The sequence below is a fragment of the Sesamum indicum genome, linkage group LG8 (genome assembly GCF_026168435.1).
Source record: "Sesamum indicum cultivar Baizhima isolate 11 linkage group LG8, ASM2616843v1, whole genome shotgun sequence".
Lineage (NCBI taxonomy): Eukaryota > Viridiplantae > Streptophyta > Magnoliopsida > Lamiales > Pedaliaceae > Sesamum > Sesamum indicum.
This window is the reverse complement of record NC_142664.1, coordinates 26,708,774-26,734,137: the sequence shown is the minus strand read 5'-3', so window position 1 is coordinate 26,734,137 and position 25,364 is coordinate 26,708,774. Positions and strand designations below refer to the sequence as shown.

At 34.7% G+C, this 25,364-nt stretch overlaps 5 protein-coding genes across 8 annotated transcripts; 2 read left to right on the top strand and 3 right to left on the bottom strand.

Annotated features, from left to right (window-relative positions):
• Window positions 1–880: 880 nt before the first annotated feature.
• LOC105168975 (galactinol synthase 2) lies at window positions 881–3,410 on the bottom strand. The gene is made up of 3 exons (XM_011089209.3): window positions 2,969–3,410; window positions 1,662–1,949; window positions 881–1,402 (listed from the first exon to the last, which is right to left on the bottom strand). The coding sequence occupies exons 1-3, from the start codon at window positions 3,314–3,316 to the stop codon at window positions 1,028–1,030; spliced, it is 1,011 nt and encodes a 336-aa protein (XP_011087511.1). The 5' UTR covers window positions 3,317–3,410; the 3' UTR covers window positions 881–1,027.
• A 2,684-nt stretch (window positions 3,411–6,094) lies between these two features.
• LOC105168974 (Golgi apparatus membrane protein-like protein ECHIDNA) lies at window positions 6,095–9,355 on the bottom strand. Of its 2 annotated transcripts, XM_011089208.3 has the most exons (7): window positions 9,198–9,355; window positions 8,295–8,351; window positions 7,990–8,193; window positions 7,849–7,908; window positions 7,447–7,573; window positions 6,473–6,608; window positions 6,095–6,383 (listed from the first exon to the last, which is right to left on the bottom strand). In XM_011089208.3, exons 1-6 carry the CDS (start codon window positions 9,210–9,212, stop codon window positions 6,520–6,522), a joined length of 552 nt encoding a protein of 183 aa, XP_011087510.1. In that variant the 5' UTR covers window positions 9,213–9,355; the 3' UTR covers window positions 6,095–6,383; window positions 6,473–6,519. The 2 variants fall into 2 exon arrangements, with proteins under 2 accessions (XP_011087510.1, XP_088739227.1); XM_088883101.1 differs by lacking the exon at window positions 9,198–9,355 and having other exon boundaries at window positions 7,990–8,215; window positions 8,295–8,350.
• Window positions 9,356–10,743: 1,388 nt separating this feature from the next.
• ZIP4 (Clathrin adaptor complexes medium subunit family protein) lies at window positions 10,744–15,746 on the top strand. Of its 2 annotated transcripts, XM_011089207.3 has the most exons (8): window positions 10,744–10,900; window positions 11,406–11,505; window positions 11,646–11,756; window positions 12,831–12,920; window positions 13,985–14,232; window positions 14,459–14,668; window positions 14,777–14,984; window positions 15,238–15,746. In XM_011089207.3, the coding sequence occupies exons 1-8, from the start codon at window positions 10,866–10,868 to the stop codon at window positions 15,481–15,483; spliced, it is 1,248 nt and encodes a 415-aa protein (XP_011087509.1). In that variant the 5' UTR covers window positions 10,744–10,865; the 3' UTR covers window positions 15,484–15,746. The 2 variants fall into 2 exon arrangements, with proteins under 2 accessions (XP_011087509.1, XP_088739579.1); XM_088883453.1 differs by lacking the exon at window positions 12,831–12,920.
• A 167-nt stretch (window positions 15,747–15,913) lies between these two features.
• PPD1 (Photosystem II reaction center PsbP family protein) lies at window positions 15,914–18,250 on the bottom strand. Of its 2 annotated transcripts, XM_011089205.3 has the most exons (4): window positions 18,108–18,250; window positions 17,832–18,016; window positions 16,422–16,853; window positions 15,914–16,320 (listed from the first exon to the last, which is right to left on the bottom strand). In XM_011089205.3, exons 2-4 carry the CDS (start codon window positions 17,979–17,981, stop codon window positions 16,099–16,101), a joined length of 804 nt encoding a protein of 267 aa, XP_011087507.1. In that variant the 5' UTR covers window positions 17,982–18,016; window positions 18,108–18,250; the 3' UTR covers window positions 15,914–16,098. The 2 variants fall into 2 exon arrangements, with proteins under 2 accessions (XP_011087507.1, XP_088739580.1); XM_088883454.1 differs by having other exon boundaries at window positions 17,832–18,225.
• Window positions 18,251–20,753: 2,503 nt separating this feature from the next.
• Window positions 20,754–25,033, top strand: LOC105168971 (alkaline/neutral invertase A, mitochondrial). The gene is made up of 6 exons (XM_011089204.3): window positions 20,754–21,774; window positions 22,104–22,263; window positions 22,497–22,708; window positions 23,052–23,545; window positions 24,253–24,301; window positions 24,411–25,033. The coding sequence occupies exons 1-6, from the start codon at window positions 21,004–21,006 to the stop codon at window positions 24,735–24,737; spliced, it is 2,013 nt and encodes a 670-aa protein (XP_011087506.3). The 5' UTR covers window positions 20,754–21,003; the 3' UTR covers window positions 24,738–25,033.
• Window positions 25,034–25,364: the final 331 nt, after the last annotated feature.

Sequence of the window (25,364 nt, the reverse complement as noted above, 5' to 3'; positions counted from 1 at the left end):
AGGTGTTAATTAAAAGTAGTCCATGATCTATTGGTAAGCCCAAACCACTATCCAAAAACTCACTTACCTGGATGGCCCAAAGCTGTTGACCTGGCCCATCTCTTGGCTCAACCCGCATCTCTCATCCGACCCATCTTTCTTGGTACTTATTCTTTGCTTTATTGCAGATGAAATCCTAAATCTTTGCTCTGCCTCTCTCTCTCTCTCTAAATCGCCTCCGTATGCTTTTCCTTTTTCTCCTCTGGAATTTTCCCCATTGTTCTTCTCTCACCATCATCACTAGCCGCTCTCTATATGTATCTTTCCTTATGTATCTGGTGGTTAGAATAATACAAAACAAAAGCCTCATTTCTTATCTTCTCTTGCTCCTGATTGAAAAGTTCTCAGTGGACTTGGTTCCTTAGTAGAGTACTCCTAAATGAGTTTGTGGATTTGAACCTTTGTGGCAAAACTGTTTTTAAATATTGTAACAGATATAGTCATTGCTAGCCTGAGTGGCTATGGTATTCCCTTCCATCGAATCTGGCTCATTGAACCAACTATTTTACTCTAATTTTCTTATATCTATTACTATATTTATAGATCTATAGATATTCTTATCTGTATATATATTATATTATTCTTTCTATAATTATTAATTGTAATATTAATAATTTTCATAACGCGACGAATTATTTGTAAGAGTTGATCAGGATTTTTTGGGCTCACTCCCAACAAAAGGGAGATGCAATTTACCCTTTACTTCTTTTCTTTTTAATTTCTTTTACTTCAATGCAAGAATGATTTGATTTAACCTAATCTAAAATTAGAATCTCCTCTTATGCCAAATTTTGCCATCTCCTTCCGCAAAATTACCCAAATAGGTATATCAAGCCAAAACTAGCGACTTTTAAAAGCTATATATAACATACATTTCTATATGTATACCACAGCAGAAGCGACCAACATATATATTGTCACAGAAACTTACATCTTCATACACTTATTCATGCAAATCATCAAAACCTGCGCAGCACATGCAAACAACCTACGCTGCCGACGAAGCCGAGATATAGTGCACCACCACCTCCGCCTCCCCTAGTGTCGATGCCAATTTCGCACGTTCTGGTACCCCACCACCACCGCCAGCAGGTACAGAACGAACGTCGGTTGTGAAGTCCAAGGCCTCGTCGTTGTAGATGTCCCACCATCTCTCCACCAGCATCTTGATATCTGCCCGGTCCATGTTCTCCTCTTTTCCAGTGTACCTCCACGGCTTCGACCCGGCTACGCAGTAGTGGACCACTTTTACGTTGTCGAGATCATCGACCCACTGCGGGTGGCGCCACAACATTGCTACCAACAAGTTGTAAATGGGAGGAATTGGCTTCGAGACGTCTCTGAAGAACATGTTGAGGAAGTCCTACACATAGATTGCACCTCACAAACAATCAACTAGTATAAGAGTTCAATTGAGACTAATTCTAGCTAAAATTCTTCGCAACGAGTGGAATTATGACTCTGTACATGCCAACGAATTTCCATTTTAATCCTGTATATATTGAGGTCTGACATCTTTGGTTTCATGAAAAGTTGATTTGACAATTTTCCCAAATTGAGGTCTAGATTTTCCATGTGTACATCACTTGGGGGCATTAACGTACGAGGTTGCATTTTATTACCTGCTCAGCAAACGGTGTGGAAGGGGTGATTTCAAGGGCGCCAAGCAGTTGATCATAAGTGTTGAGATTAGGCTCGAAGATGAACATGCCACCATTCAGATAGAAAGACGGTTGAGGCCCGAGCACTTCCGGCCACCGGAGCTTCTGCTCACAAGGTGTGTCATACATCTCGCACAGGCAGTCCGCCACACCATAGAAACAGCCACTAGGCAAGTCGAAGAGGTGATCAATGTTATGGAACACTTGGATGTCTGCATCCATGTATATCATTTTGTTGTACTCCACAAACTACACTCCAAACCAGAATAAAAGATATGATCAAACGTTTTATTTTCAATAAACTAGTTTGAATTCCCTAGTGCCCTTTTTCTAGTGGCACCAATCGACCTCAAACCAATTCAATTGCTTGATCGAAATGAGCAAGTTTTCATGCTTACATCCAGCTAGGGATGATTACACCGGCCCCCACTAAGTTTGGTATAATTATATAGATTTCATTATTTGAAAAATTACATCAATCTAGTAATGCTGGTATTTATAATTAAACTCATATGTTGGTAAAATTCATCAACCAAACATGAGGAAAGATTATTCCAACTTTTCTAAGGGCCGAGTATCCCAATATCAAACACCGATTTTTTTTTTTATTTTAAGTTTCTTTTATTTCATAAAAAAGTAAGTTAAATGAACTTGCCAAGAATTTAGAATTAGTATTATGCAATTAGCCGACAAAATTTCTAAGATTTTGAATTTGTAAATAGTTTATTTTTCCGGCTAATTCTTGAAATTCCTACTAACTCAGTCCAATCAATGTACAAGGTATCAGATGATAGATTAAAATTGCAAAACAAATAGCAAATAATAAAACTTGAACGGATATCAGTAGTTCCCCAAAAAAAGAAAAAAGGAAAACTTTTGCTGTATGTGTCAATTTTTCAAGAATAGCCCACTCATTCATTCACAGGATGATCAGTACTATACGTTAAACAGTCGAAGCATCGTATTACAGACAATTCCCACATACTTGGATCGAACATATGCTCCCCCGGTTATATCATGCATGTTCCTGAATTAAATTTTCTATTGCAAATTACCCGATTACATCCTCTATCTCGTTCATCATACGTACGCCACGCGTACATAATATCATATTTATATAGGTCGCACACAGGTACGTATATTGAATGAAGAAGTTGCAGATGGAATACAGATTGTAATATCATCTCTTGCATGTGTCGGTTTACACATAAAGTTAAGAAATGTCAAGACAAACTAAAATTATAAGGCTGAGCAGGTAGGTAGCTTACCTCCCAAAGCCGGAGCTTGCAGTAGTTGACAGCAAAATAGGGTCTGACAAAAGGGCTCTCCTTACCGGTGGAGGGAGGGAAAACCAGTTCGATATCACGGAGGAGACACCCTTGCTCCACCAGGACACGGCGGTGCTCAGCCGGAACGTCAGGCAAAACCGCCACGACAAGAGGGAAAGCAGCTCCGACCTTCCTCAGACCCTTGGCCAAACCTACAACCCCTTTCACATAGTCACCATCACCGGCCAAGAAGGTGACGTACGCATTCCTGGCCGCATTCCTGTTGATTATCATCAGCTCAGCTCCGCCGTCTCTGCCTGCTTTGGAGTTCACGATTTCAGGAGCCATGACAACAACCCACGTAGTTTTAATAATTATCAGAAAATGTTGTTCTCAGAATATTGTATATACGAGCATAAGTACGTATATATGTATTGTTGGAGTATCTGAAGGGGTTATTTAAAAGGACGAAGGCTAAGGAACAAAGTTAGGGCAAGAGTTGACGTGTAAGAAGGAAGTGGAGTAAGGAAGACACGTGGGCAAAGGGCATCAAAGATTGATGTGTTTTTGGCTCTTGTGAATTGCTTAGGCGTTGCTTAGGCATAGCCACGTATCATATGCCAATGTAGGAATAACATGCATCGTGGGAACCTTTAGATCCATATAAATTCAAGACATACTAATATTGTTGCATGGTTTAACCATCAAATTTGAAGTTATCTTTTTATTTACAAGAAGTTGTGGAACAATGTATCTGTTTGTTCATTCCCAGATTTCATCATTTTATTTACTCTCCAAATATTTTCTTAATATATTTTATTTTTCAATAGATTTTGTTTTAATTTTCATATTTTGTGTAGCTTTTGTTTGAGCCTAATAATTTAACATAAGATTAGATATTTTTGTAGGTAAAATTATATTTTTGATCCTGTAATTTTAGGTTGTTAGTACTTTTCGTCCTATAATTTATTTTATTTATATATTTAGTCCTTTTCTGACGAATTTAGTGCTAAACATCTCATATTTGGTCCTTTTTTTTGCTAATTTAATCCTGTTCCAACGACTCATAGTTACAGGATCAAAAAAATGAGATCTATTACAGTGTGAAGTGGATGAAAATTGTCAATACAAAACTAAATTTATCGAAAAAAGACCAAATATGCGATGTTAAGGACTAAATTCGTCCAAGAAAAGGCTAAATATGTAAATAAAATAAGTTACAAAATTAAAAGTACTAACAATCTAAAATTAACAGAAAGTTCATTTAAAGTGAAAAAAATTATTATTTTTCTCCGATTTTGTAGCGCTTTTCAAGTTGTAATCCAATGCATCCATTTTTTCTATTTTTCTTCAAATTTTAAAAGAGAATAAACCAAAAAAATAAATTTAAACAATAAATTTTCTAAAATTTATTGACAATTTTTGTTGAGATTATTTAGAAAATTTGTTGCTTAATTTTTTTTTTATTTATTCTCTTTTGAAGTTGATAACTCTGTCTATTGATTGGATGATAAATCCAAATTTTATTATTTCATCTTCAAAGGTTCCTATTATACCTCTCTCATTAATAGTTTTTATCGGAAAGATTTTCTTAAGGGAAGGTATTCCAAAAATAATTTTGTTAGTTAAATCTTTTATTAATAGGAAGCTTGTTGAAATACACTTTTTATTATTACATATGTAAGCTTTTGGAATTTTATAATCAGTCTCTTAATACTAGGGTTGAAATGTTAGAAATTAACAAGAATACCGAATTAATTAAAGAAAAATATGAAGATGATTTTCTGTCCACTTTAGAAATAGCCACTAGTCAAAAGTGGAATGCAAAAATTGATTTATTAATAAATAATAATTTTAGAAAAAACATTTACTGCACTTGTAGATGGACGATTCCTAAAGTAAATCCTAGACTAATTTATAATTTTGGAAGATTTGACTGTTGAAAAATTAAGCAGATAGTAAAAATCATTGAAGAATTTATTGCACTTGATAATAAAGAAAAAGTAATAAATTTTTTAGATGTCATAGATACGAGGCAAGAATATAAATTGCTATTATAGGTCTTCTATAAATAGTCTTTCAACCCCTAACATTAGAAGACTGGTCGAAAAAATTTTCAGCTGTGTTAGGAATTTAAACTGGAAAAGATACCAATAATGTGCATGTTAATGTTCATGCATGCGCCCATCAACTCCTCTCCACCACCCCACCGCCCCACCGCTTCAATCCCTACTTTAATAACAAGGACAAACCAAAAATTAAAAGGGCCCCCGAACCGTCATGTTCCATCTACAAATGTCAAAATTATAGTTTTAGTCCTATATTTTAAAAATAATATTTGTAAAATATTTAAATGATAAGTTGGATATTTTAATTAATTATACTTACATGTTCTCTAAAAATATAAAATTATATTTTTTTTCAAACAACTTTCATAATTACATTTACACATTTTCTAAAAGTTCACTATTTTAGACTTCACACCCTATCGTTAAAACTTGAAGAAAAAATGCTGATAGTAGCTAAAATCTTATGTAAAATTTCAATTTTACTCCTCGACTAGCATTCTCATGTAATAATTTTGTACTTAACAAAATAAATATAATAATATCAACTTCACTCTATATATACACATTATATTCTCTTTATAATTACAAAATTATACATGAAATTATTAAATTAATCAAAAAATTAAAAATTTATGTAATTTATTTTTTCTAACATCAGTATTTTTTATTCAAACCCTAACAAAAGGAAGTCATGTGTCAATAGAGAATTTTCAAACCAAGGGCAAATGCAATAGCACAGCTTCTTGGGGAAAAAAATAAAATTTTGCAGTTTCAAAAGAGTCTAAATGTAATTAACCTTAAAATGTATAATTCCTAGCAAAATTAACTCATACACACACAAAAGGTAGCTTATTATTATAACCAATGTGCATGGCACACTTAAATATATGTACGCAACTAAAAATACATATTGTAATTGAAGAAATAAAATAGTAGCTAAGAAAATAGATAAAAGAAGAAAGAAAATGAGAAGTTACTGAAAGAAGAGTGAGAAGTAAAAAGTGAAAATTAGTAAGATAATCGGCCGGGGGGAGGGGGACATAACAGATCAAAAAAATTGAAAGCCCCACAAAATTTACTTTTTCAATTATAGAAAGCTATAGATTACATAAAGCGCACCTATATTCCAATTCCCATGTCATCTTTTTTTAGGTGGATGAGAATTCAACAGTGTAAATTGTAAGCCAAAATGAGGTGAAAGCAATGAAAAAAACCAATGTGATTCCTAACAAGTTCTCCACCTTTTTAGGTATTACAGGATCTTCGGAAATCAGCTGTTTGTAACCAGGAAGGGGAAAAATCAAGCTGCCGCATAGTCACTCTACCATAGAATGTGATATATATACCTGCAAGAATGCACAAGCAACTCTTTCCATATGACCACATTAAATGCTTATGCAAATGAAACAAAGAGAAGAAGGATTGCTCTATGTACATCATGCGATCTTTTTCCTCCTCTCATGTAATCTAGTTGTGAATCCTTCAAACAACGCTAAACGCTGATTGAATGGTTGATTGGAAACGAGTGGCTAGGGTCTGCGTAGCAAATGCTTGAAGCTGCTTCTTGGCATCTGGAAGAGAGACAAAAAGTTACTCCTCAAGGAGATAATATCATGCCTCAAAATAAAGCCTTCCTAGCTTGAATTCTGGAAGCAAATTTGCATGATTGTTGTGTCCAAAAATGCAATTCTAGAAGAGCAAACAAGTGCCAAAAGGTAGTTCATATGTGAGAAAGAGTAACATAATTCACAAGAAGTCTATCACCAATAGCAATATAATGTAAGCAAGACAGCACCAGCAACTCAGTAGGTTATTCCAATATGATATCATACAAGAGAATGACATTCATACCATAAAGCAAGTTATATATTAGATGATATATCGTTGTCATAAGAAATATGAGAGTGAAAATTTAGGGAATATTTCTTACATGATTCGGTAATTTTGCTTCATAAATAAGGTGTTATATGCAAATTCATCAAAAGGATAATACTCCAGGGACGGCAAAATAAAATTCATACTCGCGTAACTTTCCATATCCTTCCAATTTGAAATGCCAAATTAACCAACTGCAAATCCCTCTGAAACCCATGACATTATAAGTCACAAATCCATAAAAGAGAATTAAAACATTTCTTTTGGCACCAACAGTGCAGAGGAGCACCACTAAGCTTTGATATACATCTTTAGCCAATTTGAAAAAAAATAAAGTATCCACAAACCCAATTGACAAGATATCCATATTTCAGAAAAAGCACAGTAAACACTTAGATGCAATTTTTAATTTGAGAGCCACATTTTAGCTCTCCTCAACCATTCAAATGATTTTCCAGGTTTAAAGATATCCACATTACATAACAATCAGAAAAATGTATGGAACTGGAGAAAGGAATTAGGCAATCTACTTACCTTTACGGCATTTAGTAAACCCAACAATATTGGCAATGCTAAGGGTCAAACATACACCAACAACAAGCAAATAATCAGCTTGCAGCCTAACAAGAGAGAATATGGCAAAAAAGATCCATAATACTGCCTACAGAAAGAAAAAAGACAAGGCTTTAGGTAATTTGATGAAAAAATGAAAAAGGCTTCATGCCATAGATATATGATTGTTCTAGATGAATATATAAATGCAGGCTTCATTGTAGATGTCAATTAGCAGTTATTTGTCTTGTGTCCAATGTATATTCTCATACCAGCATTTGCTTACCCGTTTCAGCATTTCTCTTAATATGTTCTCCATTTCTTTCCAGTTGAACTAAACATAAGATGGCTGTCAGAAAGGTTAATTCAAAACTGTTTACTTACTGTAAGGTATAAAGTCCACCAGAACAGCCATGAATCCTTCTTGTTGATCCGAGCCATTGACTGAAAAAAGGGGGCAAGAGGGATAAAATCTATTTAGTAGGACAGTGAACACACAAATTCATGAAGCAAGAATATTCTTACCTCTTGGTCAAGGCATTCAAATTTCCACACACTTTCACCACCCTCATCTATTTCATTCCACCATCTAAGGCCCACCAAGATGCGTCCACTGACATTCTTGACCACCCAAAAATCAAGAGCAGCTAGAAGTACAGTGACCACAAATATGATGACAAAACTGTTGACAAAGAGAGCTGATAGAATATAAAATGCCAATGCAGCACCCTGACAAAGGAAAGCAATTGAGCTGATGTTACAATATTTACAAACACAAAAGATTACAAAAAATGCCTTACCAGACATCAGAAAAGGTATATGAAATTGACCTTAAAAAACACATGGAAGAAGCATATCTGTGGATGACCATAATTCTCCCCTGGAGGCTGCACAAAGAAAGAAATTAGTCCAAGATGGGCTCTCTGCTCTCTGGCACATTTTTTTATTCCTTTTGTGTGTGTTCATGGGGTGAGAGGGGAAAATTGAGAACATAATATATCTTTGTTCTGCCATAAACACAAACAGGAGATGATAAAAGTTGGTTTTGTTTACAAGGATTTTCTATACATGCTATGATAAGCACGACAATAAATTTCAGAAATCATAAAACAGGCATTCATTATTCAACAGGAGACTGACATAAGAACAAATCACCCTGTAGAGTGAAATGCACAGTGAGTGGAAGAAAATCATACATAATACGCTGACAACAAGTTCTAGCACACAAAGACATTCTGTGATGAAGCCACTATGACAATCTATCACTTGATCCTAAAAAAATTACTTTCTCAACTCTCCATTATCTCATGTTGCCCCATTGAATCACTATCGGAGAGCAGCATTATTAGAAAAGTGAAAGAAACATATGCCATCACCTCAACAAGGCTAGGCTGTATTCACCCGCCAATCTGGTGAATCATTGGCATTCAATCAGCTTACTATCTAGCGCAACAAAATCTTAAAATCCCAAGTCCAACAATTGAAACCCTTCAAATTGACCGAAGAAACCATAGGATTTCTAACCTTGCCAGCCCAGGAGTAAAACTAACCAGACCTGTATCTTGGGTACAATACAGTACATATATTGAATTACTGATCAACGCCGCAAAAGAATTACACCCAGATAACATCATCAAAAATACCCATATTTCGCATATAAATACTTCACCCGCACATTTCAAACAAAATAAAGCAGATTTTTTCTTCTCAATGATGTTGGAGATTAAACTTACCGGATTCAGATCCATTTTGTGGGAATTCTGATTCGTAGCTTCTTCAATTCAACTTCTAGGATTATTCTCCCAGGTTTATGGGCGGAAATTGATTCAATTGCAACTCAGGTTATACGAATTAAGAAATATTGCAGCTTCACAACATTTATCATGATGAAGATCGTACTTTTGGTAAATTGCAGAGGGACCCCGTAATTCAGGACATATTATGAAATCACCCCCAGAGTGCTCTATATGGACATCTTAAATTCTTGTGCAAAAGAGTATATGTTAAGCATCACTAAAAAAAAAAAAGTTGCTACTATTGTAATTTGAATATGTTAAAATCCATATATTTAAGAAGAAGAAATTGAAATAAGAGCATATGTCACATAGAAATATGATGGAATAAAGTGGGCATTGATGTGTATATAAGTTGGATGTGGGGTCAAGTTGTTCTGTATTGGAAGTTTATATTCAAAATAAACTCCTCATATTAAGTTCAAGTCCAAAGTTGTATTTAAAATGTTATGAAAACTTGAGTAAACATATGGTTGTTCTACACGTGTGCCGTTGCCTGCCCATCCTAGCTCCACGCGCAGGTGCGAGTGTGGCTGAATGTCTTAGTTTCAAAATATTTTTTTTGGCATAAAAAACATTTGAATTTAATTTGACATGAATAAAAAGCAACATTTTTCAATAAAAATATTTTTAAAATTGCATTTAATATGTTTGACCAACTATTTTGAAACTGTCAACTGTTGCGAACAATTACTGGTCGTTTTCGGCCGTTTCAATTGGGTATTGATGTCCGACTTAATGCTGTAATAATGGCTGCTGCAAAGGAAGTGCCTATAAAAAGTTGTTCCTCCTTCGTTTTCACAACACCACAACCAAGAACATTTATCTTCTCTCGTCTCTATCTCTCGAGTTCTATCTCAAAATTCATATTTTGAGCTTTAGTTTCAATAAAAATGTTATTGAGTGTTGATTGAGGTATTTATTAGTATAAGTGTAATACTGAACAAATATTAATCGTCTTATTTTAGAAAAAATTGCATAGTACCCAGTTCACTTTTGGACGAGACGTATAATTTTTTCAAAACAAACAGATTTTCTATGATTTGGTTAGTGTGTCGTTTCTGTTGGATCGTGAGTTGATACGACACAACTCTCATGGTAAGTTATTTTTTAATTTTATCGTAAAATAGCATATCTACTTAATATCTCTATTATACTGTTCCAACGTGAATATTTGTGTTTTGATTCCAAAAATTGATTAATATATCCGGTTGTCAATTTCAAAACAATTTTACTTATTGTTGATATGAATTTTTCCAACAACTATGATTTGCTTGCTTGAACAATTGAAGATGTGAGGATATGTTGGATTTTTAAAATTTTGAAATATATATATATATATATATAAAATTAATATTCCATTAAAACTATTAAAGTGGATTTTTTAACATATAAATAGTTGGGGGTGTAGTAGTGAAGCAAAGAAGGGCTTATTTGATATAAAATCCATTTTAAGGGGTCTTTCAGTAATTTTAATACTACTACTCCTTGTTTGTGTAAATCTAATAATATTTGAGTTGAGCCAAAGCAGGGAGACAGAAGAGTAACTTGTAAAGGAGTCAGATGGGAGAATAAAGAGGTCCAAGAAGAAATTGAAGAGGTAGAAAAATGTTGCAGTGCATATTTCTTCTATCAGATTCCGGGTATGGTTTCGAATCTTTGCTGTTTTATCTATCTCTGTGTTATGTGCCTCAGCGAAATTGTTACCGAAGATGTGTGTAGTGTAATCTGGAAATCTTTTGGTTGATGGGTTTTCCAGTGATCAAACTAGGAAAATGAAAACAGTGAATCAGTGGAAAGGGAATTGCGCTCCGGAATTTCATTCTATCTTTATTGCTTCGTGATGCAAGAAGTTGTTGATTAAATGAAAAAGGTTATCTTGGATATCTCGCGTATTTCAGTTGCAGCTGCAAACGGTTTTTCGTATTTTCAGTAATGGGAATCAGGAATAGATGGTAGATGTTTTATGGCTCTAGATTTGTCATATGCGTTTGCTCAGTAAAAAAGATAACCTTGAGATCTTCCACTTCAAATGTGGTTGATATTTGGTAATGCAAAGTCCAAAAAGAAAAAAGATGTTTGATGGTTACTGAATTATTGAAGAGAAGAGAGTAAGCAGATGATTTGGTTGCGACTGTGAAATTTCAGGGAGGTGATGCTGGAAAAACAGCTCACGGGTCATCGGGTTGACCGCTCGATATGTGCATGGTTCTGGGACCAAATACTTACTCAAGGTGACTCTTTGAAGGTAACCCGCCTAATATAAATGTAGCATGTTGCAGTTCGGACAATTTGGATCATTCCGTTATGTTTGTGAGCTGTATGCTTAATATCGTTTTTAATAGCGAGCCCTTCCTTTTTCATTTTTTTTTTCTTGTGATCTTCTAGCTTGTACCCGTTATTGCTTCACCCACTCACTACCTATTTCAAGTGGTTCGTGAGGGGATCACATTTTTGGCTTGCACCCAAGTTGAGATGCCACCTTTGATGGCAATTGAGGTGGGTATCCTGTCTCCTGGTTCTCGCTATTTAATTCAATTAATATCTTTTGTTTCTCTGAGAAAGTTATGGATCCATGAATGCCTCTTCCAAAACTTGGAATTGACATCTTCAAAATTGTTGGACTTTATATATATCAAGTTGCCACTTTGTGTAGATATTTTGGATTTTGGGCTGATATGTGCTATTCTAGTTGTTGTGATGTGTTTCTGATTTGTGGGTACGATATATAGAGCTCCAAATTGGTTCCTCTCGTTTCATAATCGCAACAAAGACTTGTAATTGTCAATTTCATTCATTCTGAATAACGAGCTTTGCACTATTGATTTATTAGAGGTTAAAGTGAAACACGGTTGTAAGATTATTGGTTTTTCATTATTTCGTTTATAACTGCTTTGTGTGAGATAAAGATACAAACTGTTGAAAGAGGCTATCAAGGGAAGAAAGCATACATGCAACTATCCACGTAATTCAATTACGACTTGGTTGTTGGACTTTGTCATCATACAATGGCTATCCAGATAGTTTCTCCTTTGAAACTTATCATTCTAACCTAAGCTTCAGAAAAAGACTGAAGTTAGGAGGACTGCTCTTCAGCTGAAGGAATACAAGTGCAGCCATACAGAACAGTGATAGCAATCATTTGATGCAGCAGGCAAGTTACAATTTGGTGGACATGGGTAATTGGCAAGATGGTAATATGCCAACTACATTACCGACAAGAAGATTCTGTTGTCATATTGCATATAGATGAATCCATTTCATCTAGGATGTAGATTTTATAAAAAAGATAATTGTAATAAATGGGTGTTGACATTATTCTTGCTAAGTTGTGTGTTATGAAGTAGTGGCATCATCATCGATGCAAGCAGTGCTTCCTCTTGCACTTTGACATACCATATTATGCATATTATAACAATAATTAAATGTCCATGTGGCTGAGTCATTCTCAATAATTCTCTTCCACTTTGCTTCTAAGTTCTTCGAGACTTTGCCATGTCATGCTTGGTAGTGTTGATCTATATATGCATTGTGCACAAAGACTTGTTAAAAACTTGACGGTTTGATTTTTAGTTCCTTTGCAGGGTAGCTGATGTTCTTTCAGATTATTTGGATGGATTGAACGAAGATCTGATTAAGGATAATTTTGTTATTGTTTATGAGGTATCTGTGATGTTCTCATCATTTTGAAGTGGTCTTATTTGATTCTGCATTACTATGTTCTCTCATGACCTACTTATGTGGCATGTTATGTACATGAGAAGGCGATGTTCACTTAAGTGTGAAGGGATCTAAACACTTGTGTGATTTCTTAATTTTAATGTTGGCCAGTTTCAAGGTTTATTCTTTGATTTCCTGATAGAATGTTACATAAAATATTTGTTGGCATATCCAGCAGTTTTTTGTTGGTGGTCACAAATAAATCGTTCCATGCTATTGTTATTAACAGTGTAAAGTTTCACAGACATATATTATTAGTGTTTCCATAGGAATGATTATTCAATATTTTATATTCCTGTATTTCGTAGCTTATTTAGTTGATCATTTCAGTATATCCATTTTGAAACTCATAAGTTTTGAGTCATGGCTATTCATGAGATTTGTTTACATAAATCCAAGCTCCGGGAAACTAAATTGTTTCATTGACTTTGCTTAGACAGGAGGAGCAGGTAACTACATTAAGATCTCTCTATTAAAATCTTTTTCCTTAATCAACATAGGAAATTATTAAAAAGGACAGTTGTTTTTAAGTTTACTCTTTTGTTCTACTATTACAACCTGCATTATTATGTCAGGACATTTATCCGCTATCTGGTTGGTATTTTGGGTAGTCAGGTCAGAACTAGATCATTCCTTACTGCTACTAAGATCAGTGTAAAATGTCAAATTTCTAAGATTCCTCAACTTCATTAACTATGTAGTTAATAATCATTGTGTTACCTAGTATAGGAAATGTTAATGCAATAATTTCTGATTCGTTGCTAGTCACGATTCTTTATATACATCAAAACTCTGGAAAATAAAGAGTTTGATGGACTCTTGATAAGGCAACAGGACTAGGACTATGATGAAGATGGATAATTTGTCGACAAGAAGAGTGGTTGTAGGTTCAGAATGAAGCAAGCTTTTGTTCTTACCTTGACTTTAATCTGTCTTTATAATTTATTTGACATTCTTCCAAGTAACTCTAGAATCTTAAGTTGGCGGATTTTAATTAATTTTTGCAGCTTCTGGATGAGATGATAGACAATGGGTTTCCTCTAACTACTGAACCTAACATCCTGAGGGAAATGATAGCTCCACCAAATCTTGTGAGCAAGGTTTTGAGTGTTGTCACCGGTAACACCTCCAATATGAGCAACACACTGCCGGGTGCAACATCATCTTGTGTTCCATGGAGAAAAACAGACCTTAAGCATACCAGCAATGAAGTTTATGTCGATCTTGTGGAAGAAATGGATGCCACTATAAGCAGGTGGCTTTTCTTTCAAGAACTCATCTTCCACTTATTTCTTTTCCCCATTAGATTCCAGAATTTAACTCCCTTCAAAATCTATACAGCTTTCCAAATTATATTCTGTTGATTTGGATATTCCTGATCACAATACCTGGTGTTTTTACATGCAAACTTGCAACATAACTTTATCTATTTTATGATTCTATCTGAATCCTCTCATCTTTTTCATTTTTCTGCTGCTCAGAGATGGAACTTTGGTAAAATGTGAGATATATGGTGAAGTTCAAGTAAATTCTCATCTATCAGGTCTCCCTGATCTCACACTGTCATTTGCGAACCCTTCAATTCTTAATGATGTGAGGTTTCACCCTTGTGTTAGACTTCGACCATGGGAAGCAAACCAAATTCTATCCTTTGTGCCACCTGATGGACAATTCAAGCTTATGAGTTACAGGTTTGCAGTGTTTCACCGATACTCTTTTGCTAGCGGAACTTCATAGTTTATTTCATATCAAATGCAACCTCTACACTTTCCCTTTCAATATTTGTCCTCTGTTTTCAGGGTAAAGAAGTTGAAAAATACTCCAATTTATGTGAAGCCACAACTGACCTCTGATTTGGGGACATGTCGTATAAGTGTGTTAGTTGGAATACGAAATGATCCTGGAAAGGCAATTGACTCCATAACAGTTCAATTCCGACTACCTCCTTGTGTTGTGTCATCTGACCTTTCTTCAAATCATGGAGCAGTAAATGTTCTTGCTGACAAGGTACTCAATCTGGTAGTATGCCATGATGGGTACGCTAGTATGTGTGTTTCTTTTGAGTTCTGAACAAATGATATATTCTATGGTATACGATTTTTCCTCCAAAGGTTGAAACCCGGGGAATGTGCTTAGAATAAATAGTCAAAGGCTTCACTCATTTGAATTTGAAGTACTTTATATCAGGACTCCATCATGAACTAATTATATAGTCGCACTCATATTCTCCTCTCTTGACGATGCATTAACAATTTTGCAGACCTGCTCGTGGACTATTGGACGAATCCCAAAAGATAAGGCTCCATCAATGTCAGGTACCTTGGTGCTTGAAACAGGCGTAGAACGGCTTCATGTGTTTCCCACTTTTCAAGTGTCTTTCAGGATTATGGGTGTCGCTCTCTCTGGCTTAAAAATAGATAAACTGGAGTTACTAAATTTACCTTCACGTCCATATAAAGGTTTCCGAGCTCTTACACGAGCAGGTGAATTTCAAGTAAGATCATAACTTTTTGTGCAAGAAGGCAAAACTTATCAAGCGGGACCATGACTTTTTGCCTCAAGTAGGTCTCTCAACTGTTGTATCCTTATTGTGGTGCATTGAAACATGAATTCTGCTATTGTTTAGATTGTGTGCTTTGGTCCTTTAAATGTAACTTCTTTTTCTGAGCAGTAGAAGATAGAGTAAATATGGTTTGCAAATCTCAGAACCAGTTTTCAGATATGTGAAATTCTTGGATGAATCAATCTTTTGGTTGCCATTTTTATCAAGTGGACGGTGTTTCATGAGTCCAAATTATTCTTTTTTCTTTCTTTTTTTCCCCATTTTTCACTGTTGTTTTTCAAACTCTCTTTAACTTCCGTTTCTGCATAACTTTGAACTTCTCTACAACTTATCTCACTGCCAAAAAGAACACAGAAATCATTGCAAACAGCCCTTTAGTTTCATGTAATTGTTACTCAAATTTTCGTAAAGGATAACTCAAAGCAGTCAACAGTTGAACATCACCCCTCATAGATACTTCTATCAAAAAGACTAGCACTATTAACTTGGGAGCAACAACAATTGGAGAAAGAGGAAACCTAGAATCTAGATCATAAACAGACTTGAAAAGGATCGCTTTCAAGCAGCTACTTTGTTAACCCTAAAAGAATTCATAACTTCACGGAGATCCTTTTCCTCTTCTGCGAATGACTTTTCTGGTGTCTGTAATCTTAACTCATATAATCGATTGTTCTCAACTCCAAGAACAGAAAGGTAACGTCGATCCCATTCCAGACGGGCGACCCGGTCTTGAGGCATCACAGCCAATTCATTATTGTTTGCATACGACTTTATGTTTACCTAATCACATCAAGAAAATTACTGAAATCAGTAAATCTCAGCATATGAAGAAGAAAAAAACCACTACACGTTCGTACGAGGAAGCTCTATAAAGATCTCACCTCAACCTCATAATACAACTTTCCATCATCGGCTACTTTGGATGAGGTGGAAAGAATACTCGACTCCCGCCTGACACCAAGCCGAGTCGACATAAACTCGGTCAAATACTGCCTCATAACATTTTTCCCGGCTTCCTGTGGTGGGCCTAAATCTTCGACAGTCTTGTACCTGGAGGATGAGGGTGAAGATATGTTGACTGAAATATTCTCATCGAGAACAAAAGGATCTCTGAAAAATATATCAGCACCAGCACCTCGTACTTGGATCCAGTTCTGAGGGTACTTAAAGGAGTAACCATCAAAAGTATCTATATATTCCCGGAATCCGATGGATTGTGCAACCGCAATATTGTGCAAACCATCTTGTGAAAAAATGAAACCTGATAAGATCAATGCCATCGCGTTTCTCCTTGGAACTGTAAAATCTTTATTCTGGTTATATATAGTAGAAAATGTATGGTGAGAAGCCATGCAACACAAACAATGCAGTGTTTTATCATGGGTATCAAGTTAACAACGAGAAATGAAATCGCACAGATCAAGGAAGAGAAAAGAAAACAGATCAATCATTTAACTGTGCAACATGGTGTTGAGCTTACAAATCCAAGTCAATATGAAAGCTAAAGATAAATGTTATATCCTTATCTTTTTCACAATTTTGTTGACGTCATTCACACAACCCAAACGAGTGAGGAACCAATTCATAAACACTGATTTAACCACAGTAAGAGGTCTAGATATCTCTTCCAGCTCCACTCTTACCAAGCAAGCTAACTGAGACCATCATTTTAGTTCCCCATGAAAGACTCCCAACATAATTCTACTCCATTGAGGGTGCAATTTTATACAAATTAACAAGAACTCAATGCTCGGCATTCCACATCCGATCACATATTCTTGGCAAAAGACAAAAACGTTCCTATTATTTTAATTAACACATATGATTAAAATAGTCCTATCAATAACACTGTGTTTAGATCGTTGGCTTAACAAATCCTTGAAATTTGTTTAGGTAATTTCATATTAGAAAGTATTTCAAATACTTGAACTCACATTTCGAGCTATGATTGTGAAATACTGAATGATTTCAAATTCCTTTAATACATAGTCGTCTGAAATCATTCTCTAAATTCCTCCACCCATACCTAGGCTAAGTCACTTTTGCTGCTCATTCACTACGAATTTCCTTGCTTTACCCGATTATTGTTAAAATGCTACAAACAGATATCCCGGTCCAAGTAAACTCAATTTCCTAAGAACAGAGATTCTTGTCCTAAACGTCAGACTACAGCTCTTTAGCCAATTTTAACTGAGCAACTGCTACCATCAATCAACTAAGACTAACAACAGATCAAAGCGACGGACGAAATAATACCCAGATTATTCCACAAAAAGGATAAAATATAAAACCTGTTGAAAGCTCACGGCCGTCTTCCCAATGCTTCGACCCACTTCAGGCAACTTCTTCTGCCCGAATGCTAGCGCCACCACGCCCGAAATAACTGCGAGCTCCGGCGCTCCAAACCCGGGAAGGCAGTTGCAGGAAATTCCACGCTTCATGGCTCTCCTGGGCCGATACGCACAAAGCCGGCGCCCTGCCCAGTTACAGACATTGTAGCTGAAGAAAACTGAGGTGGAGGATGACAGAGAGGGGATTCTTGCTGATGGGTTTAGATTCTGCGATACCGTAAGTGCAGCAGATGAGACGGTCGACATTTGAAGACTGTGTCAGCTCCTGTTCTTGATGGGTTTTTCTCCTATTTGCTGCGCTGTGCAGAGTTCTTGTGCAGAACGGAGATAAAGTTAAGTAATATCCATTGATTGGTGGGGTGGATTTCTCTGATTTTCGTGGGTCTAAACGGTTCTTCCCATAGAATCGAATTGATTTGAACCCGGTCCAACATTTCGATAAATAAAAAAATTCGACACGACAAAATATTACATCGAATCAATTTGAATTAATCGGTTTGATTTCAATAATTATTAATTTTTTTAATACTTTGATTTAGTATTTTGATAAATCAATGTTTTTATTAAATAAATAGAAAAATAAGTATTAAAAGCCATACTTATATGTATAACTGGGTTTGCTAACATTAGTATAAAAATTAAATAAAAATTCAATTTTACCCTCGAGTCGATTAATTTAACTATTTGATAATTATATAAACCCCTTTAAAAATTTAGGGTAAATACGAAAATATACACCCCTCCAAAAGTTTTTGAAAACTACATATACCTTTGCTAATGTTTATTACATTCTACATATAATTTTTAACATTTTACAATACTATCATAACTCATTGTTTTAGTAAAATGATTGATACATTTAAATTTATAAAAGTTTCTTTATAAGTTTGACTATAAACTCATTTGAAATCATATATTATAAAATTGAGAAGTATATTCTAAATCAATTCAATCAAAATTATTTTGAATTTAAAAATCTAATTAAACACTCGATACATTTTTGTTACTTTATCTTAATAAATATTAAACTTTGGGGGTCTAGTTATAAAATAAAAAATTCTTAAAGGGGGCTATTGTAATATCACAAATTTTAGAAAATGTGCCTACAATTTGAATAAACTTCAAGAGTGGTTCGTGTTATTTACAATGAACAGCAAAAGAGTAATTTTATCAAGAACGTATAAATTTTCTAACAGCCGTTAATATCAGGACAGATAGATGTAATTTATTAAATCATAGAAAATCTAAATACAATTCGATCATAGGCCTCGAGGGAAAATGATGTAATTATCCCTAAAATTAATCAACGTTTTTCAACATTCTTGTTTTTAATCTTTTGGTATTTGAATACTTACTGTCAATTGGCTTCTTTTGATTTTTCGACTTTCCTTCTAAATAATCTTATTTCTACATTGAACAAAAGAAAAAATAAAAAAAATACAATTATTACAAGACCCCTCTAACTTTTCAAATAAATAATTAATTTTTTTCTCCGACTAAATTAATAATAATCATAATATAATTTCAACCGCTACAGTTATAACCATTTTTCAATTTCTTATTTTACTATATTCATCTATGTATTCTTCTATCCGTAGAGTACATTGAATGTACATAAATGACTATAGCAGAGTTTCTCTTATTCATATTAATAGCTACTCTAAGAGGAATGTTCAATATGCAAACTATTGATAATAAATAATAATAATTAATCAATAACTATTATTAAATTAAAACAAGAATTATATATTAATAAAATTTAAACTCGTGATTTTATAGTTAGCCTCGTTCTCATCTCAAAAATAAAATTCTCGAATAGAAAATAAAGAAAAAGTTGAAAAAAAGTAGTAAATAGAGGTGGGGGCTTATAACTTTTAGCAAAGAGGCAAATATCCATTATCCATTATTATAATTCTTATTTTATTTTATGGGGTATCATTATCCAATCACATCTAAATTTGGTCTCGAGTATTATCCATTCACCAATGGCTGAGATCGAAAATTCCACGTCAGAAACGTGGAACGTGGCGCTTTTTCAGTGGGCAGAAGAACTAGAGGCTTGCACTTTTTCATTTTAAGGATTACCAATAATTAGTGGATGAAATGTTTTGTTCCACGTCACTCCTACTTATATCCAAACACCATTAATAATTCCAAAATCTCTCTCTCTTTTTTTTAATGATTTTGTTATATTTTATTGTATTTTTTGGTACATTTTAATAATTAAATTTGATATCACGTTCGTATGTTTCTATTTTTTAATTGTCTAAAAAACAATACAAACATATTTTTGTCTCTTTTTTTTCTAATTATAAAACATGCAATTCACATCATCTTTATTCATTTCTTACGAGTATATAACAAAACATATTCAAATGTGTATGGAAAATAATAAAAAAAATATCAAGAATTAAAAAAATTATATTAATAAAAAAGGTAAGGAAAAAATGAAGCTAGACAAAACAAATGAGATAAATGTGAGAATCAAAGAGAAAGATAAATTTTTTTGAAAAAAAAAATATCATTATATATTATAATAATAATAAAGAAATGAATGAGTTTTTGGTATGTTGTAATGATAATAAGTCGCATATTATTAGCATTTGATAACTAATTATTAGGCAGAGTTGGCAAAATGGGGTATTGGTGTGTTGTCGAGCGATTATTGTATAATTTAAAAAAATATCAATTATATAATAAATATATTATATTTATTAATTGATGATTTTATTCAATTAGATTTGATTAAAATATATATTTAAAAAATGAAAAGAAAAAGAAAAACAGAAAAAAAAAAAAAAAAAATTGGCGCGGGTTGAACAAAGTCTAAAAATTGCTTGGGGTGGAAGTCGGCCCTAACCGTCCTATATAGAAGGATGGAAGAAACTAACACATTCGATGCGCTCCCCACTTTCCAAGAATTCAGACACCCATAATATCTCATCTTCTGCTTCTCCACCCAAAACCTACCCTCTTTCCCTTCTTACATCCCTATAAATTCATTTCAATTTTTTTACTACATACCGTTGGATTCGTTATTTTTAGAATTCAGATATCGCGTAATAGGAAAGTTGTGTTTTTTTTCCGCCATTTTCGGAATTTTCTGAATGAGATGAGAGCTACCAAATTTGTAAAAATGAAGCCCTGTTGTAGAATTTTGTTACCTTGTAGGAACACACCTTTTTTGGGTGTCCCAATTCCCAAATCCTCCAATTTTGCGTCGCACACTAACTGTTTGTTTGATTCCCACTTTAGTGCCCCCAATGATCGCACCTCTTCACCTCGTGTTTTCGTGTTCAAGACCATCCTGGGACAATCCCAGAAGCCGAATTCTGCACCCAATTCGAATTGGAGTCAGTCGAGAATTTTCTCAACCACCTGCGGGTGTAATTTTAGCAAAAGAGCGCATTATTTAGTTGGTAGTGTTGCATCAAATGTCAAGAGTTTTTCTACATCTATTGAAACCCGTGTCAATGACAAGAATTTCGAGAGAATTTACGTGCAGGGTGGGCTTAATGTTAAGCCACTTGTGGAGAAAATTGATTTGGATGAGGATGCAGTGAAAAAGGAGGATGATAGGATTGAGGTTAAAGATGTCGAAAATGATGTGAAAAATGAGAATTTGAAAGAGGCTGAGAGTGCAGACGCTGCTAAAGAAGAGTCTGAAATCGAAAAGGACGCGTGGAAGCTGCTGAGGGATTCGGTTGTGACGTATTGTGGGAGCCCTGTGGGTACCCTGGCTGCAAACGATCCAAATGACAAGCAGCCACTTAACTATGATCAGGTGTTTATAAGGGATTTCGTCCCATCAGCCTTTGCATTTTTGCTAAAGGGTGAGGGAGAAATAGTGAGGAATTTCTTGCTTCACACCCTGCAACTACAGGTATCTAATTTTCAATCTTGTAAATCAACACTTGTATATATGTTTTCATGTTGTCCGTGTGTATATGCGTGAGTTTTAGTGTTAGCATTCCTTGTTCATATGGATGTCGAAATTGAGTATTGGAGATTCAAAATTGGATCTGTAAAGAAAAGAAGAGTTTGAATTGGAAATGATACACGACTTTGCTGAACAGATAATTTTTATATAAATTGAATTTTCTTTAGCCAGTGCCTGGAGATCATCCTCGTCAAGAGCAGTTGGTGAAATGATGTGGTTACTTAACTCGTTCATTTCTTTCTGTTTTAATAATATTCCCCTCATTATTCTAGAGTTGGGAGAAAACGGTGGACTGCTACAGTCCCGGACAAGGATTGATGCCAGCAAGTTTTAAGGTTAGATCTGTGGCTCTAGATGATAATAAGTTTGAAGAAGTTCTTGATCCAGATTTTGGAGAGTCAGCTATTGGCCGAGTAGCACCTGTGGATTCTGGTATAAATCTCTCTTTCAATACATACAACAGCACTGGCTAGTGACAACTTTGAATAAAAGTGTAGCCTTCGTTTAGTCTCTTTTCTTTTCTAGTTTCCCTGTTCATTTTATCTTGGTATTTCTTCAATATTAACAGAGCAGCGGTCCATCTTTTGTTTGTCTCAGCCTAGAAACTTATTGATTTCAATTTCACATACTACTTCTCTAATATTAATATTTTCAATTTTATGTAGGACTATGGTGGATCATTTTATTGAGAGCTTATGTGAAGCTTACTGGTGACTATGCTTTACAGGAAAGAGTGGATGTACAAACCGGGATAAAACTCATAATAAATCTGTGCTTGTCTGATGGTTTTGATATGTTTCCTTCTTTACTTGTCACTGATGGCTCCTGTATGATTGACCGTCGGATGGGTATTCACGGGCACCCTTTGGAGATTCAAGTGAGCTTACTACATATATCTCTTTTAAAGTTATATTCTTGTTCGTTACCATCTTCAATATGGAACGTTAGGCCAGTAAGTTATGACTGTCTGTCTAATATTCTGTATGAAGGGTCTAAATCTTGAAAAGTAACTCTCCACTTCTTTAAAAAAGTATAAATTTAGACAATGAAGTTGTGTGGTTTTACAAAATAGGGCTGTCGTTTACTTGTCACATGAGTATCATGAATGGGGCGATGAAGCAATTCCATAATTCTATGCTTATGCTGCACATAATATACTTCTTAACTGTAAACTAGGAATGCCGTACTAATCAGAATGTGACATTGTTTTTGTTCTGTAGTCCTTATTTTACTCGGCTCTTCGATGTGCACGGGAGATGCTTGCATTGGATGATGGATCAAAGAATTTGGTGAGAGCCATCAATAACAGACTCAGTGCATTGTCGTTTCACATCAGAGAATATTACTGGGTTGATCTGAAGAAAATCAATGAAATCTACCGTTACAAGACTGAGGAGTATTCCACAGAAGCCACTAACAAGTTCAATATATATCCCGAACAAATTCCTCATTGGTTAATGCATTGGATTCCTGAGGAAGGCGGTTATCTTATTGGCAACCTGCAGCCAGCTCACATGGATTTTAGGTTCTTCACGCTCGGAAATCTCTGGTCCATAGTATCATCTCTGGGTACTCCAAAACAAAACGAGGCTATATTGAATCTCATCGAAGCTAAATGGGATGATCTGATCGCTCAGATGCCTCTTAAAATATGCTTCCCTGCTTTGGAGTCTGAGGATTGGCGAATAATCACTGGATGTGATCCAAAGAATACGTAAGTGCCTAAATGAAGTTTATTCAGTGCTCCATACCGTTTATATTTCTCTCCATTGTTCACATAGATAGAACATCCCAAGGTTGCTACTAAATTTTGAAGGATAATTTCATGTGACGCCGCATGAGGTTTAGCCATGTTACAAAAACATCGAATGGCTTTAGAAATAATAATCACCTGCACAACATGCATCATCTATACTTTATTATAATTGGAGAGCTCCAAAGTATTATAATTGGAGAGCAGTTCTTTGGTGTCTAAAATTTTTTTTGGTCTGCCATTTTCTTAATCTTTTAAATTATTTTCGCAGTTCTTTTCCCCTTTTCTGAACCCCATTTTTTTTCTCTCTCTTGACTTCCGTGTTTTTTTTTCTACCCCCACTTTTTTCTCAATAACGAGTCACAACCTCTATCTTTTGATATTTTTTTTTTATTTATTTAACTAAATTATATATTTTAGAAAGTAATAATTTTATTATTTATGTTTTAAATTAATTGCACACAAATTTAGGTATACCACACACTATTATTTGCATTATTGATTTTGCCCGAAGCACGAATGATAAGGGGAAATGTCGTGTATAAAACAGGACTGCAAGAAGTGTCGAGATAATTTTGCAAAATTGAGTACATACGTGGTGTATGTGATTATACCAATTGTAAGTAAAAAATCTAATTCTCTGAATGTTACTTGATGGACATCTGCAGACCTTGGTCATATCATAATGGGGGGTCTTGGCCAACACTGTTGTGGCAGGTAAGATGACTCTGAGGAACTAAATTGTTTTACCTTTAAATTCATGAAGATCATTGCTCAGTACCTTCTTGACAATATCTCCTCCCCTTTCCTCCTTTTGCTCTCTCAGTTCACATTGGCATGCATGAAAATGGGTCGAACAGATCTGGCAAAGAAGGCAATTGACATAGCCGAAAGAAGGCTACCTCTCGATCGCTGGCCTGAATACTATGACACGCGCAATGGCAAGTTCATAGGAAAGCAGGCCCGACTATACCAGACATGGTCTGTAGCCGGATACCTGACGTCAAAGCTGCTGTTGGAGAACCCGAATATGGCTTCCCTTTTATTCTGGGAAGAAGACTATGATCTTCTTGAAATCTGTGTCTGCGCCCTGAGCAACTCCAGCCGCAAAAAGTGCTCCCGCCGGCTCGCCAAGTCTCAGATTCTTGTTTGATTTCGCATCAATTCTTTGAAAGAAAATGCACCATTTTGCTGTATAGATGATTGGTGTTTGATCAAGTTGGTTTCACACGTAGTTGTAAATACTTAACTTTTACTCTTCAAGATATATATATATATATATATATAGCATATCATAGGAAATGAAATTAGATTGCATTCTTTTGTGGCCTTCTCAAATTTTGTACGGTTGGCCTTTTAGTTTTTCTGTTTGTGCACTAATATATCAGCTTTTAATAGCTCTAGGTAAATGTAAACACTTAACCTACATTTATTTCTTTTATCTTTTTATTCTTAATGTTGAGTTCTCGACCGAAATGTGCGTTTTTACTTTGTATATACTTTTTCTTCGAAATAAAATATATGTTCAGATAGGTCGATGAGTAATACATTAATATATTTTTGCATTTGGGCGAACATAATAGTTTTATTTTTCGTTATCATTTCAATGATTATGAAAAGAATATAATATTATTTTTTTAAGTTAGTGCTAGAAAAATTTGTATAAATTAATTGAGATGAGAATGATTGTAAAAATATTTTTAATAAAATACGTATAAATATACATGTTTTTGTTCTAGTTACTTGTTTGAAAATTGAAATTTGAGAATGAGAAACAAAG

Coding starts and splice junctions, on each gene's coding strand:
- LOC105168974 (XM_011089208.3), bottom strand. Junction 7,909..7,989: donor TTGAATGCCTTGACCAAGAG/GTAAGAATATTC, acceptor CCCTTTTTTCAG/TCAATGGCTCGGATCAACAA. Junction 6,609..7,446: donor GTTTACTAAATGCCGTAAAG/GTAAGTAGATTG, acceptor TCTCTCTTCCAG/ATGCCAAGAAGCAGCTTCAA.
- ZIP4 (XM_011089207.3), top strand. CDS start 10,866: ATGTTGCAGTGCATATTTCTTCTATCAGATTCCGG. Junction 11,506..11,645: donor CTCAAGGTGACTCTTTGAAG/GTAACCCGCCTA, acceptor GTGATCTTCTAG/CTTGTACCCGTTATTGCTTC. Junction 12,921..13,984: donor ATTTTGTTATTGTTTATGAG/GTATCTGTGATG, acceptor TAATTTTTGCAG/CTTCTGGATGAGATGATAGA.
- LOC105168975 (XM_011089209.3), bottom strand. CDS start 3,316: ATGGCTCCTGAAATCGTGAACTCCAAAGCAGGCAGAGACGGCGGAGCT. Junction 1,950..2,968: donor GCAAGCTCCGGCTTTGGGAG/GTAAGCTACCTA, acceptor TTTGGAGTGTAG/TTTGTGGAGTACAACAAAAT. Junction 1,403..1,661: donor CCACACCGTTTGCTGAGCAG/GTAATAAAATGC, acceptor ATCTATGTGTAG/GACTTCCTCAACATGTTCTT.
- PPD1 (XM_088883454.1), bottom strand. CDS start 18,137: ATGTCGACCGTCTCATCTGCTGCACTTACGGTATCGCAGAATCTAAAC. Junction 16,854..17,831: donor CGGCCGTGAGCTTTCAACAG/GTTTTATATTTT, acceptor ATATATAACCAG/AATAAAGATTTTACAGTTCC. Junction 16,321..16,421: donor AGTTGTATTATGAGGTTGAG/GTGAGATCTTTA, acceptor TGATGTGATTAG/GTAAACATAAAGTCGTATGC.
- LOC105168971 (XM_011089204.3), top strand. CDS start 21,004: ATGAGAGCTACCAAATTTGTAAAAATGAAGCCCTGTTGTAGAATTTTG. Junction 21,775..22,103: donor TTCACACCCTGCAACTACAG/GTATCTAATTTT, acceptor TCATTATTCTAG/AGTTGGGAGAAAACGGTGGA. Junction 22,709..23,051: donor GGCACCCTTTGGAGATTCAA/GTGAGCTTACTA, acceptor TTTGTTCTGTAG/TCCTTATTTTACTCGGCTCT.